The 14,151-nt window shown below is 41.1% G+C and overlaps 7 protein-coding genes across 7 annotated transcripts; 3 read left to right on the forward strand and 4 right to left on the reverse strand.

The window, feature by feature from the left end:
- LOC145705762 (coiled-coil domain-containing protein 77-like) lies at window positions 1-1,905 on the reverse strand. The gene is made up of 7 exons (XM_081783246.1): window positions 1,753-1,905; window positions 1,410-1,712; window positions 940-1,367; window positions 807-897; window positions 648-767; window positions 405-604; window positions 1-328 (listed from the first exon to the last, which is right to left on the reverse strand). Exons 1-7 carry the CDS (start codon window positions 1,883-1,885, stop codon window positions 77-79), a joined length of 1,527 nt encoding a protein of 508 aa, XP_081639372.1. The 5' UTR covers window positions 1,886-1,905; the 3' UTR covers window positions 1-76.
- Window positions 1,906-1,910: 5 nt separating this feature from the next.
- On the reverse strand, window positions 1,911-3,706 carry LOC145705771 (uncharacterized). The gene is made up of 5 exons (XM_081783256.1): window positions 3,434-3,706; window positions 3,016-3,384; window positions 2,906-2,969; window positions 2,143-2,366; window positions 1,911-2,098 (listed from the first exon to the last, which is right to left on the reverse strand). The coding sequence occupies exons 1-5, from the start codon at window positions 3,552-3,554 to the stop codon at window positions 1,983-1,985; spliced, it is 894 nt and encodes a 297-aa protein (XP_081639382.1). The 5' UTR covers window positions 3,555-3,706; the 3' UTR covers window positions 1,911-1,982.
- Window positions 3,707-3,716: 10 nt separating this feature from the next.
- On the forward strand, window positions 3,717-4,688 carry LOC145705777 (coatomer subunit zeta-1-like). Its single transcript, XM_081783263.1, has 5 exons — window positions 3,717-3,864; window positions 3,915-4,000; window positions 4,044-4,192; window positions 4,237-4,400; window positions 4,444-4,688. The coding sequence occupies exons 1-5, from the start codon at window positions 3,834-3,836 to the stop codon at window positions 4,536-4,538; spliced, it is 525 nt and encodes a 174-aa protein (XP_081639389.1). The 5' UTR covers window positions 3,717-3,833; the 3' UTR covers window positions 4,539-4,688.
- An 8-nt stretch (window positions 4,689-4,696) lies between these two features.
- LOC145705784 (NAD-dependent protein deacylase sirtuin-5, mitochondrial-like) lies at window positions 4,697-6,088 on the forward strand. Its single transcript, XM_081783268.1, has 5 exons — window positions 4,697-4,850; window positions 4,909-5,098; window positions 5,140-5,503; window positions 5,543-5,878; window positions 5,929-6,088. Exons 1-4 carry the CDS (start codon window positions 4,741-4,743, stop codon window positions 5,698-5,700), a joined length of 822 nt encoding a protein of 273 aa, XP_081639394.1. The 5' UTR covers window positions 4,697-4,740; the 3' UTR covers window positions 5,701-5,878; window positions 5,929-6,088.
- A 120-nt stretch (window positions 6,089-6,208) lies between these two features.
- LOC145701786 (beta-1,4-galactosyltransferase 4-like) lies at window positions 6,209-7,521 on the reverse strand. Its single transcript, XM_081779002.1, has 3 exons — window positions 7,035-7,521; window positions 6,680-6,992; window positions 6,209-6,640 (listed from the first exon to the last, which is right to left on the reverse strand). Exons 1-3 carry the CDS (start codon window positions 7,519-7,521, stop codon window positions 6,259-6,261), a joined length of 1,182 nt encoding a protein of 393 aa, XP_081635128.1. The 3' UTR covers window positions 6,209-6,258.
- Window positions 7,522-11,637: 4,116 nt separating this feature from the next.
- LOC145703826 (alpha-tocopherol transfer protein-like) lies at window positions 11,638-12,511 on the forward strand. The gene is made up of 3 exons (XM_081781219.1): window positions 11,638-11,755; window positions 11,817-11,956; window positions 12,001-12,511. The coding sequence occupies exons 2-3, from the start codon at window positions 11,819-11,821 to the stop codon at window positions 12,271-12,273; spliced, it is 411 nt and encodes a 136-aa protein (XP_081637345.1). The 5' UTR covers window positions 11,638-11,755; window positions 11,817-11,818; the 3' UTR covers window positions 12,274-12,511.
- LOC145703825 (uncharacterized) lies at window positions 12,475-14,147 on the reverse strand. The gene is made up of 3 exons (XM_081781218.1): window positions 13,156-14,147; window positions 12,755-13,114; window positions 12,475-12,715 (listed from the first exon to the last, which is right to left on the reverse strand). The coding sequence occupies exons 1-3, from the start codon at window positions 13,480-13,482 to the stop codon at window positions 12,575-12,577; spliced, it is 828 nt and encodes a 275-aa protein (XP_081637344.1). The 5' UTR covers window positions 13,483-14,147; the 3' UTR covers window positions 12,475-12,574.
- Between the last annotated feature and the right edge of the window lie 4 nt (window positions 14,148-14,151).

The following is a 14,151-nucleotide window of genomic DNA, read 5'->3' on the forward strand; positions in this document are numbered from 1 at the left end:
TAATAATAAAATAATCTTCTAGTAAAAAACTTAAAAACAGTGTGAGGAATGTGGTGAAAAATGAAAAGACAGATGGCTAGTTTGAGCTTCGGAAGTTATTTTCTACTTCGTAGAGTTTTTTCTTCAGTGATTTTAGCTGATTCTGAATAGCGCGGGACTTGGCCGCACTCTCCTTGAAGTTCTGTAGGACTTCTATGTCATTCAGGCCGCCGATGCTCATTTTGTAAAGCTGGCCTTCGAGCTGGTCGCATCTCTCTTTCAATTTTTTTATTTCATTGCGGTAGCCTTCATTTTCTAGCCCTCGTCGCTGCTCAAGAGATGAGAATCGCTGAATAGGATCGTTAAGATGATTCATTCGTATAAACATACGACATTCAGATGTTCATAAAAAGTTCAAATATTACCTTTGTAGTCAATTCCAGCTTATCGATAAGTTTGGCAGACTTTGTCTGGTACATATTCTGATCGCGAAGAGCTTGGTCCTTCACTTTTGAAACTTCTTCTTCGGCAGTTATGCACTGTTCTCGATACATATCAGATAAATGCACCGCTTGCTCGAGCCGTTCTTTCAGTGCCTCATTTTCTATTTTCAGCTTTTTGACGACTAAAGTCAAGGATGAGAACCAGATGCGTCTGATGAATCTTACCGGAAGGATCGATCGCTGGCTTGGAGAGCACGTCGTAGTTTTTGCGCATATGAGCTGGAACAGCAAGGAGTTTATCGTGTCCACTTGGCTTGTACGTTGGTGATTTTTGATCTTGCTCATCTAAAAAACATAAGGAAACGCATTTAGATGAAATCTTACAGATTCGATCGTGAGCTTTGTCTAGTTGCTGAAGAAGTTTATCTTTCTCTTGAAGCCATGAACGGTCCTTTTCTCGCTGTGCTTTTCGCGCCTAGAGCCCTTGTAAAACGCTAAATTAAGATTCGAAGATTACCTCAAGGAAGTCCTTTGTCGTATCTTTCAGAAGTTCTTGAGTTTTCCTCAACCTTGCTTCTAGCTGCTCCGTTCTATCCGCTTCTCGAGCTCGATGTGTTTCATGTTCTTCGATCATAATGCGTCTGTCCTCCATCAACTGGCTCGTCTGCTCATTCGAAAGCTTTATGTGCTCCTCTAGCTGCGCTCTCAGTGCCTCAACTTGGAGCGCAAGAATCTGTTTGTCGTCGCGCAGCCTCTCTTCGCTCGGGCCAGAGTTCTTCTTGCTTATTTTTATCTCGCTTGGTTTGAACTTTGATGGAGCTCTTACAACACCGTCACCCTTTAGTGTCGGCTTAGGAGGCGGGTTTTCGCGAGGCGTTGAGCAAAGACTACCATCACCAGATTCTTGGGGGTACTTCATTTCTGCATTATGTTCCTTGATCACCACTAGAAAAGCGATTCGCATGCGAACTTGAAAAAGAAAACTACCTATTCCGGGAGGTTCTTTATGAAAATAAGAACATTCTGCAATGCTCGGCCCCGCGATATTCAACAAATGCTGCATTGTTTTTCTATCTTCGAGTTCTCGTATTTTCAGCTTGTCATTTTCTGCGTGAAGTCTCAAGTTGCTCTCTCGCTCCTTGAGAAGGAAGACTTGTATGTCTGAAAGTGCTTTCTGCAAGTCGTTGATTTCTTTCTCGCGTTGGCGGATTGTTCGTTCTAGCAGAGCTTCTTGCTGACAGTGTTTTACAAAGTTGTCTAGCTTTCCGGACATTGTATCATATTCGATCTCTAGCACAATTTTAGTAAAAAAATGAAACAAAGTTTGTACCTAAATCTTCAACTTTATGTCTGTAGAATTCAAGCAATTGTCTTGAAGGTCGAAGAGCAGCAAGTCGCTCTTCTACTGTTGGAAGTCCATCGTCTAATTCTAGGGACACTTCTGCTACCGGTTCGATTTCCATACTAAGAGATTGAAATGAAGAATGGTTGTTAATCGATAAATCCATGATTCAAGTATTGCAGCTGTGTGAAAGGGTGAAGAGATTGTGAAGAAGCTTGTCAGGCTCGGTTCATAATTATGAAACCGGCGAAAACACCAGTGATAGAGAACATTGATAAATGAGTAGAGAACGTCATTGGGTACGGAGCGGTGATCAAGTAAACCCACGAAATGCCTAAGACCACAGATTAATTCTCTTCTTTTTTGTAAAGTGCTTACCTAAAATGGCGCCGATAGCTGGGACAAACCAACGAGTAATATCATCAAAGAAGTCCTCCTCGTCCAATTGCGGCGAATGCTGTCCCGTTCGAGGATGAGCACTCGTTCCTGCATTATTATTGCTTTCTTCAGGACTCGGCTCTGGAGGTAGCGTCTTATAAAAGCCGTGCATTGTGTCTCCATCTTTAACGCCGATTTTTGACATTTTTGCCTTGTCGTCCTTTAGCGTGTGGGAGAAGGTCCTCTCCTCTTAGGCATAGTAACTGGCTCGAATGGCGGACAAAGTCCCCGGAGAAGTAGTGCAGTGGTAGCACACCGGTTCATGAACACGGAGGTCCCTGGTTCGACCCCAGGCTTCTTCAATACTTTTCACTCGCCTTTGCCTGATCCTACAAACTGGTGAAGACAGTGGGTTGTCTAGGTAGCCAAAACAAACCCTAAGCTGAGATTGACAAAGGTTCACTCAGTAGCTCAGGAGAAGCTGAAGGTTGGGAGGGTTGGTAGGCTTGTAACGGTTGGGGACCGTGGCACCAGACAAAGAACCAAAACCCAAGGCGGCATATGTAAGACGAGTTGTTAGAGCAGTTACTAGGGAGTTGTGGGAGAAGGTCCTCTCCTCTTAGGCATAGTAACTGGCTCGAATGGCGGACAAAGTCCCCGGAGAAGTAGTGCAGTGGTAGCACACCGGTTCATGAACACGGAGGTCCCTGGTTCGACCCCAGGCTTCTTCAATACTTTTCACTCGCCTTTGCCTGATCCTACAAGCGGCATGCCGCCAAAAATGAGACAGAGACGTCTACGCTCTGTGGAGTTTTCAATGTTCTTTCCTAAATTATTCCCGCTTTACAGAAACGCCGGTAAATTTATTCATACGTTTGAAATCACCGAGACTCTGGCTCGGCCGAAATCTGCATTGAATCTCGCTCTCATCTAGAAATCGTATTTTTGTCGTTAGTTCCGGCTCTTCCAGATCTCCTTCATCGAATAATTCCTCAGCTACTGACGAGGGCGACCTTTGGTCAGTGCTAGAATTTCCGCCATTTGCCGAGCTGCTTGCTCCCTGAGAAGATGGAGGCGCACTGGAATTTCCATCAGAATTAACTCGCCGACGAAGCCCTTCGGGACTTCTTCGCAGTGAGGATGACTGCTCGTTTCTTTGCGCCGATGAAGAGTCGTGCACGATATTAAATGTTCCGCGACCGGGGATGTTGAATTGGCCCTCTAATTCATCTGGTGTGGACACTACAGAGGATTGGACATGATATTTCATCGGATAAATCGGATAATTTACCTTCAGTACTTCTCCAAGCAAAAACAACAACGGCGCAAATTAAGCTGGCAACTATAGCCGGCAAGAATTTCTCACCATACTCTCCATAAAACCCTTCAAAATTCCCATACAGCGCCTCCATACTTTATGTTCTCCTTCAACTTCCAGTCTTCTCACTTCCTCATCCTCTCTAACAGTAGCACTAGAAAATTGGTGATCCTAAAAGTTTGTGTCGAAAAAGCGAAAAAACTGGAGCGAAAGAAAATACGCGCGGCCAATACGGACGCGGATCGAACCAAATTCAACACTCGCCGCTATCAGCCAATCAGAGCGCGCGATTCAAACGCTCCGACGATTTTTCTCAGACGTTGAGACATACAGTTTTCGAAAGTTTTTGTTCATACGACTTGATTATCAGAGGATGACCGTCGATCCGAGCTTGTATACTGTTGGTAAATGATAAACTGAAAATCGAAGGGGAGAATTTATCATTTAAATTAAGGCGGAGTCATTATTCTCGATAACGATGGGAAACGGCTGCTGGGAAAATACTTTGGCGATGAATTTCCGACTCTAAAAGAGCAGAAGGTACGGCACTCAGTTTTTCCAAAAGATAACATATTCCTTCCAGCCGTTTGAGAAGAAGATCTTCGAGAAGACGAGAAAGCGCGATGACGAGATCGTTCTTTTGGATGGACAGACGATTTGCTATAAGACCAATGTCGATCTACTCTTCTACGTCATCGGCAGCCAGGACGAGAATGAGCTTCTTCTATCTGCGTGCGTTTCAAATTTACTGTTCTTCTAATTTAGTTTTGTTTTAGTGTTTTGAATTGCGTTTACGATTCGATCTCGTTAATCCTGCGAAAAAACGTTGAGAAACGAGCGCTTTACCATCACCTGGAAAACGTATTTCTTGCGATTGACGAGATCATCGACCAAGGAATCATCATGGAAATTGACCCCAACAATGTTTACAACCGATTAGGTAAGAAGCAATCGAGAAAATCGAAATTCATCACCGCTTTTAGCCATTCGATCTGAAGACATTCCACTTTCGGAGACAAATCTCTCCCAGTTCCTCGAACGAGCCAAAGAAGAAGTCAAATGGAGCTTCTTCAAATAATTCCTCTCTCACAGTCGTCAACACCACCTCCTCCCCTCCAACCAGGAGAATATGTAATAAGATTATTGAAATACCTTTTCTTACTTCAAAAATTCGCTACATCTTCAGTGCAATCACTCACCAATTTCAATTAGGAATAAATTTTCAAGATAAAACCCAGAAGAATCGATTCATCCTGGATTTACAGTGATCTGTGTTCAGAATGAAAGTATCCGCTTGTCGTGCTTCTTTTAGCAAAATTCTCAAAGAGGCGCAGAAAGTTGTTGTCATTACTGGCGCTGGCGTTTCCGCTGAAAGTAATATTCCTACATTCAGGAGAGTTCTAGCTTTTCTCTTCAATTGGATTTCTTTCTTTTTCGGAACTGTGAAACAGGGGTGCCGGTGGGTATTGGAGACGATACGAAGCCACGTCCCTAGCGACTCCAGGAGCATTTCGATCAGATCCTTCTCTTGTTTGGGAATTTTATCACTATCGACGAGAGCTCGTGCGAAAATGCTTTCCTAATAATGGCCACAAGGCTTTAGCACTTCTCGAGCAGAAACTGGAGGGAGAAAATAAGGCTCGTTATTTATTTTTTCGAAAACCAAACAATCGATTCAGGACTTTTTTCTCATTACGACAAACATCGATGGCCTTCACCAGCGAGCAGGGAACAAAAATGTTCTAGAGCTTCACGGAGCTTTGTATAACGTGAAATGCACCGCTTGTAATTACAAAGGAATCAACAACGATTCTCCGATCGTCCCGGCGCTGGAGGGGAAGGGGCTTCCAGATCCAAAGCAGGCTCCAGCAAGAATTCCTGTCAAGGACTTGCCCGCCTGCCCAGAGTGTGGTGGATTGTTGAGGCCAGATATTGTCTGGTTTGGGGAAAATCTCGACCACGGTGCTATAAAAAAGGCTTCGCAAAAGGCAGAAGAAGCTGATTTAGTACTGATCGTGGGTACTACTTCTGTAGTTTATCCAGGTGAAACAGAAAAGACAACGAGCTTTACAAATTTATAAGCTGCGATGATTGCACCGAACGCGGCGAACAGAGGTGTTCCAGTGGCCGAATTCAATATCGATTATTCAAACCACACGTCCGACTTCCAGTTCCACTTTCAGGGACCTTCTGGAACGACTCTGCCCAAAATGCTCGGTTTCGAGCATTTACTTGAATAATTCACTTTGATAATGTTTTTCTAAAGCTTCTGTGCCTGAAAACAGTTGTTGTTCAATAAAAGGACAAAATTCTTAGAATTCGTGAAAATTCTCTAGAACTGATGTTGTTGTGAGGGCTTATTTTCCTCACAGGGTCAGTCTTCGGATTTTTCCGAGTCCGGCGCCGCAAAAATAGTCCGTAAGTACTTTATTTATCCTGCAATTACAAAAGTAACCGTAATTTTTAAGTCCACGAGGAAAATCTCTAACAAAGATTCTGAAAAAGAGGACCTACATTGAAAACTTAGGGACATCCCTAAGTTTTTGAAGAATCAAGTGGACAAGAAGTCTATCCACGGCCTTCCCTTCCAACAGGGAGCATCGAACTGAACATTCTCTGAAAATACAGTCGCAACTTTCAAAACCTATTTCTAAAACAAAAGCCTACTATAACTACCAGTAATTTATTGGTAGGCTTTTGTTCTTGTGTCTTTTATTTCGTTTATTGCAGGATCTCGCATATAGCAGGAAACTAGCTTAGTTTATGAATTTAGAAGTGTTCATTTATTTACAATCAAATTATATAGAAACTACCCTTTTCTTTGGATCAATTTCCGGTAGTTCATTCAGTAAAAGCTCTTCCGGAGTCATTCTGATGTCATACAGCAAGTCAACAGTTACATTCACAAAACAGTGGTTAACTTCCTTCGCAACAACATTGTATTCCAAACTATTTAGTCCATCAAGCTGCCAAAATCGTTTTTCAATGAGCGCCTTGAAATTCCAGCGATTAACCATTGGCCGACGCTCAAGATTTTTGCGATTTCCAGAGTCGCGCTTGTGTTCTATCATTTTGTAGCGAGCGAACTCTGGCGGTTTTCGGTGTATTTTGAAGTTTTCGCCCATAACGACTCGGCGGTACATGTCGTCGTCTTCACCTCCCCAGCCCCAGAATTCATTGCTAGAATGATAAGTTGAGGAGAAAAGATTCAGTTTGTACCTGAATCCATTGACAGCTTTGAACATTTTTCTATCCAACTGCACAATTCCACCAAATATCTTCTTATAGGGAATTCTATACCTAAACTTATCAATCGCTACCGAATAATGATTGGGATTTCCATCGCAAGAATAAAGGCATCTGTCATCTTCCAAAACAAGATCAACATCGTGAAAGACGAAACAGTCCATCGTTGGGTCGTCTTTTATAGCCTCTTTGTATCCAACATTGAGAAGTTTTGCGCGATTGAATGGTGAACCAGAGATTTGATTTATGATGTAGAAGCGAAAATGTAACTGTTGGCGTTTGAGTACTGAAGTATTCTTGAATCTTGAAACCCATCGAAATAGAATACCTGATATCATGTGTTCCAATAAATATTGCAAATGCCTCGTTCTAATCAATGCCTTGGTTTCATCCCTGAATGGAATAATAATCGCCACTCTTGAATTTTTCGGCGGCGTGCACGTTTTTGGCTCAAACAGGCCAGTTTCATCGGGACCCTCGCGTTTGGCAATTTCTTCGAATGAGAGGGGAAGGTGATTGAAAGAAATGTTTAGCTTTCCTTGATATTCGATATGTTCGTCGAGGCAGAATTCAGCTGATTCAAGCGCGGTTGAAGTTGTATTGAAAACGTCTCCTGGCATCGTTGTTGTTTCGACTTGAGAAGGCGATGCTGCATATTGTCTTTCTGCTTTAGTCTTAGATGGGCAATAAGCTGAATTTAATGAAGTCGCGATTTTCTTTATCTGGTAGTAATTCAGCGCAAGAAGAACGAAAACACCAAGGCACCGATGTCCATTAAGAAATTTGCAAATAGCTTCTATAATATTCTTTATCATTTCTCTCTCTTTTCCTTCAAGCTATTTTGTTTGAAAAAAATCAATCCATCTTCATGTTTTGACAAGGTAAATTGGTGATGTTAAAGTAGCGTACAACCGCAATTTCTCCGCTAGTTCGAACAAACGCCGGCGGCTCCTGAATCTGAATTTTCTATAAAAACCATGGCCCATGGGAAACGAGCCTTTTTCTTGCTTGTCATTGCTGTCATTATGTTCAATAAAAATATCAATTCTAGTCGCCAAATTAGTATTTTGGAAACTAAAACAGATGTTTGAAAGAGTCACAACAATAAATACAAAAATGACGGTCGAAAATCAAGCTGAGATAATTTTATGCATTTATAAGGTCGACAAGCATGAATTTTCACAGTCCAAACTCGTTAAAATCGCTTAGTTGTCTTATTCATTCGCAAGGCATCAATCAAGCGATCGAAGAGAAGTGATGCTTGTCCATATTTTAGTATTCCTTCAAGGAACTGTTTTTTCATTTTTGGCTGGAAATTGTACTTTTGAAAGACCAAAAACAAGAACGATAGAAATTATCGGGCACAGAGAAGATTCGATTTACGCGAGGATTAAGCTTGTGAATTCGCAGCCGGAAGTTTTCTGGGGAGCCATCAGATTTCAATTTGCGTGTGCGAGCTTTTTGAAAAATGTTGAAGAGGGGATAAAACTGGAGTTTGATGTCTTTGATCAGATTAAGAACCTTTATGTGACAGAAAACTTCCGCTATGAAACTCCCCTTCTAACTAAAATGGACCCAAAACGATCTGCCTTTCTTCAATTCAGGAAGCTCAAAGCTCACAGTGATGAACTTGTTGGCTACCAGCTCGATTCCGATGGCTTCATCCTTGAGATTTCTGGAATCAGTAGTTTAGCAAACGACACAGATATTCGCAATTGTATAAAAAAGGTTCGAGTTCACACATTCGAAGATGATGGCGTTGCGCCCGGACAGGTTGATTACACAAAATGTCTTCTCTATAAGCGATACAATCAAGAAATTAATTGGAACTTTATGAACACGACTAAAACAACTTCAACTACAACGACAACTACGACGACGATTACGACGACAACTACGACCACGACATCAACTAAAACAACAACTATGACCGCCACCACCACCACCACCAGGACTACAACTACAACGACAACTACGACGATAATTACGACGACGACAATTACGACGACAACTACGACAACGGCTACGACCACGAGTACAACTACAACTACAACCACCACTACCACCACCAACACGACTAAAACTACAACTACGACGACGACTACAACTACAATCACGACCAAAACCTCAACCACAACACCCACTAAGACAACGAATACAACGAAAGCGCCGACAACAACAATAACTTCGAGTAAATCCACAACAACAATCATGGCAACAACTACAACATCAACCACAAGCATAACCACGACAACAATTAAAACTACAACAACTACCATACGACAGTCAACAAATTACGTACACGATATTTGTACAACCTCCATCTGGATCCTCGACTCTTACTACAGTAGTGATCGAAGCTGGCTATTCACACTCCCTGCTACCCTTAGAGAAAGTATTCGGGTCATTCCTGCTCTTCCATCAAATATTGAACTGCCTTGTACGGGCCTTGTTTCTGGGGAGCTTTATATAATCTCGAACTTTGTTGAATCAATGTACAAAATTAATATGCATTGCGCTTTAGAAATAATTCATATTTCTCCTCCATTTTCGTCAAAAGTGGAGAAGTCTCATGAATGTGCTACAGACATTGGTAATGGCTATGTTTGGGCCGCAAACTATGGAACTTTGGTTAAATTTGATGGAACTTCTTGGACGGAAGTATCGACGAGAGGAGCAGAACTCCATAGTACCGGAATACAAATATGGAAGGGCTTTCCGCTAGTGATTGGTGGTGGCTTGCCGGAAGGTGGCGTAGTTGATACCGTCGAATATTTTACATATGGCGACAAGAATCGATGGAGGACAAAATCCAGTTTACCTAAAGGTTTTTTGAATTTAATTGACTCAATAAAAATTTTATTTTTAAGGAGTTAAGTCGCTCTCGTCTATAAATATTGAAAGTGCAGTGATAACAGTTGGAGGTCTGACGTACGTGGATGGAACAAGCCAACGAGTTGGTGAAATATTCAGCTTCAAAGGTGACGCCTGGACAATTGCTGGTGAGCCACTTATTCAATATAAGACGATAATCATATGCATTAGGCAACTTATTGACTGCAAGAAACCAATTATCAATATTCAAGCTGTCAAGTTCAACGTTTTATGTCATCGGAGGTTGGGGAGATAACGGAACCTCACAACCTGGCAAATTAGCCGTCGAAAAAGGTATCATCTTCATATATTGATCGTCTTATTGCGAGTAAAAACATTGTGTATAGCCATTTGTTTCAATAAAGACTGTTAATTAGTATCGATCGCGCTGGACACCGCGTCTTCTGAAGAGGTTACATCGATGGCGTCATTTCAAGCCAAACCAATTTTGGTGGATCATTGTTTGCCACAAGAAATGAGCTCATTTACGCTTGTCTAATTTTCTTAACGTCATCATTTCTTGGTAGACAATACTGGCCATAACGAAGCAAGAAGATTGTTATGTTCTGTTTTCCTCACATGATATAATTTACTTGACATATGAGCGAATTATTAATGATTATTTTTGGAAAAGTTGTGATAATAGAATACTTGTTATAACAATATTTCGATGAAGTTTGTTTGATTATCTCACATTGTCATTGCAAAAAGTTTGTTTTGAAAATATGAGCCAAAATAACAATTTTTCTTTCATAATTCCTATCTTTTCGAAAATAAGTGGCGACATGCATTTGTCTGATATCTGCAGAAGGGATTAATGCAGAGTTTTCTGTTGATTGTGGGCGGCCGCGAGCCATGTCGCTTCTTTTTGGTCTTGACAAGACGAGGCTTGCTGAGTCAGACTGACCCTCGAACTTCGCGAATCCCTTTTCCTTTTCGCAGGGTTCCCTATTATTTTTCACTCTACTCAGAAAACGAGCTGTTGAAAAAGCCGCCTTGGGAACAATACAACTCAGCACTCAACACTTAGGGAGATTCAAAGCTCAATAGACCGTGAGCTAGACCTTTCACTGAAAAATAATAAACCAGCACGTAACCCAAATTTGGACAGCAAGAGAAAAAAAATGGCGATAGAGATTTCTGAAAAACTGAAGAGGAAAGCAAAGGAAGAGCTTGGAGAAACGGAAGAGTCGAGAGAAAATGCTTAGCAGAACTAAGAGTGAGTTATTTTTAAATGAAAGTATAAGCGATCTTTACATAGTAAGAATATAATTAATGAATAATTAATTAATTAAACCGGTTCTGAGTTTAAGACTAACAATTCGATGCGACTCGAAGATGATTTTTAACGACTTCGATTCTCCGATACTTACTCCGGCTAAAACCGGATCATCTCAATCCTTCTTCAATCGATTCCAGTCTTAAATATTCAATTACCTTAGCATTCGCATTACCTTAACAAAAAAGACGCCATCATTAAAATAGATTCTTTCGTCCTTTACCCCGGAATTCATTCAATAATTAACCCGCCTATTGTCAATAATATAAATCCATCTATTTAGGTTCATTCTAATATTACCGCTGAATATGGAGGCTCTATAAAACCCTCTGAAGACGAAGATTTGATCAAATTCCTGCGTGCACGAAAATTCGACGTTCAAAAAGCTGCTGATTTATTCCGTTCGTATCATACAAAACGCCTTGCGCTTCATGATTTCAGCAAATTACAGAGTCCATCCTCTTATAAGGACTATTTGAAGACGTTGGCGCAGAACTTTGGAGAATATATCGCTGTCTTAGATAGATCAGATACACAAGGAAGAAGAATCATTATTTGCAGAGAAAGCGCATCTTTCGAGGAAAGGGTTAAATAAGAATTAAATGCTAAAATTGAATCTTGCCGAATATCGAAACCTGTTCAAACCGAGCTAGACCTGTCCATGTTCAAGTCCATGGTCGCGCTAAGAGATGCATATTTTATTCTATAAGGCGACGATATCTAATTCCCTCGAGGTCCATCGAGTCTTATTTTAATTGCATTGTAATAATATCTAAATAGAAAGCTGCGTAATTGAATTTAACTCAAAACAAAGTCAAGCGAGTCAGCCGATGCTAATAGACCCAGCACTTTGTGGTTCTTTCTTATCCTCGACTGGCTCCTCGCTACGTGCAAAGGTAGGACTCGAGACTCGAGTGATCCTTACGCAAGTATCAATATTTATGTTGATCCTTTCAGATATGCAAGTCAATGGCATTGTGGTTATTACAGACATGAAGGACTTTTCGCTGTCCCAGTTTCAATGGCTCTTGACGCATCCTGGAGCTCTCAAAGAACGAATCACCAGCATTCAAGATGGTGTACCCATGAGAATTAAGGTGCGTCTGTCCATCTTTGATAAGTCTTAAAATTATAACTTCAGTCAATCAGAATCGCAAATGAACCAATGATTTTCTCAATGGTCTACGCTCTGGTCTCGCCTTTTCTGAAGCAAAAGCTCCGACAAAGAATAAAAACTGTGTCAACTCGATACGAAGAAATTTACAAAATTCTCGACGGAAGTAATAACGAAAATAACGACTGGAAGAAGATTATGCCAAAATCAGTCGGCGGGAAAATGTCCTGGTCCGAGTTGACAGATTCAACTGTGAAAAACGTGCTCGATTATTATCTCCAATTTGACTCGATTGAGTGAGCTTTAATTCATTATTGGATACGAATCTTTTGATGAGCATGGTGGAGAACTGTGACCTAAAATTATGACGCTGGCGTGATATTACCTTCAAGTGTACTTTGCTTTCTTATGATTTATACCTACTTACTATCTGCTGCAGTAGACTAGATTTGCTTTGCTTCAATAAAATTATACGAGGTGGCAACTTGAAAGTGGGTTGATTTTGTACAAAAGATTTATTCAAAAAAATATTGTCAGAAAAATAAAAAAAATATTGCAGAAAATAAAAATATAAAAAATAGAACAAAGGGAAAAGATTTCATCAGCTATGAATTCTAGTTTGCTTTGGAGGAGGATTTTGACGGATGGTCAGGCCTTTTCGCTTGGAAGTTCTTTCCTTGGGTTGAGGGGTTGAAGCGATCATTGGTCCTGCGAGTTCTTGAAGCATAGTACTCTCAGAGAACTTAGTCAATTAATAATTTGATTTCTCTTGATTTCTTACCTTTGGATTTGTAGGAATTGAAAACTTGTCTTCGACGTATACCTTGACTTTGCTTTTGGACTCTCTCTTGGAAGAGCTCTGTTTGTTGCTGCTATCAGGCGATTCTCGCTTTCGCTTTAGCTTGGAAACCTTGAGGATCGACTGCTCAAGTTCTTTCACTTGTTTGATTTTTTCAATTGATTTCTTGAGCTCGACGACTTCCTCCTCTAGTTTCTCGATTTCAGCTTGATTTTCTGCTTTCTTTTCAAGGGCAGAAGCAGCATTGAGAAGAATTGCCTCTTTTGACTGAATATTCAGTTCGAGGTCATCAAGGATCTTTTCCATTTGAGTCTTGAACTTTTCTTGATACGTGCTTGTTTCCTAGATAAAACTTGAAAATGCAATAATAGTAAATAAATTACCTGTTCTGAAGCTTCTTCCTCAAGATTCTCGATTTCGAGTCTGATCTTGTCAATTTCTTCCTCGAGCTTGAGTTTTTCTTCTTCGACTTCTTCGATCGTTTCCAGCTCCTCGCCACTCTTTTCGGCCAATTCTTCGACCTTTTTCTCCAAATTTATGGCCGACTTTTTAAGAACATCGACTTTTTTCTGTTGAGTCTTGATTTTGCTGGCCATTCTTGTCTTTTCGCCCTTCGCAGTTCTTTTATAGGTTTTCTTCTTTTTGATTTCTTCATTTTGCTTTTCGAATTCCTCGTCAAGCTCCTTGAAATCTTGCTCGATTGATTCCATCCGTTCAATTTCGTTTTGAAGATCAAGCTGCTTTTCGAACCAGTCGATGCGCGTGTTGTTGAAGTTCCCGATTTCGAGGTCGTTTTCCTCAATTTCTGCGTTTAGCTTCGCCAGTTCAGATTCAACGTCGGCGAAGTCAATCTTTGCCACTTCTCGTTCAAGCTGATTAATAGCTTCTTCCGCATCTGTGATGGAGTTTTTCAGATACTTGATGTGGTCTTCTTTCGCGGTGACCCCGCCAGTGAGCTGGATCAGTTGGCGTTCAACCCTTTTTATCGTTTCTTCGCATTCGCCTTGCTCGGCCAAATTGAGCTCCAGTTTCTCTTCGTGGTCATCAGCTTCTACTCGAGCCTTTTTATGGTTTATGAAAATCAGTTTAGAGTTTTTACTGACAGAAATTTCAAGAAACCAGTCCCTTTGCGATTCTTTCAGAAATTTCTATATCTTGAGTTTCCATCAGCTTGATTTTCTCCTCCATTTCTGCTCCAAGTTTCGTTAGCGTTTCGACCTTTTCCTTTCGTTCTGTTAATGTTTGTACGTCAGTTTCCAGCGTGCTCTGATCTTGATGATAACGGGTGAGGCGCGAGTTCATGTGGTCAGTGAGGATTTTGACTTTGACCAAGACTTCGTCGAGCACTGCGCGTTGTTTCATGTATTGCCCGTCGAGCT

This window comes from Oikopleura dioica, chromosome PAR (assembly GCF_907165135.1).
Source record: "Oikopleura dioica chromosome PAR, OKI2018_I68_1.0, whole genome shotgun sequence".
Classification (NCBI taxonomy): Eukaryota; Metazoa; Chordata; class Appendicularia; order Copelata; family Oikopleuridae; genus Oikopleura; species Oikopleura dioica.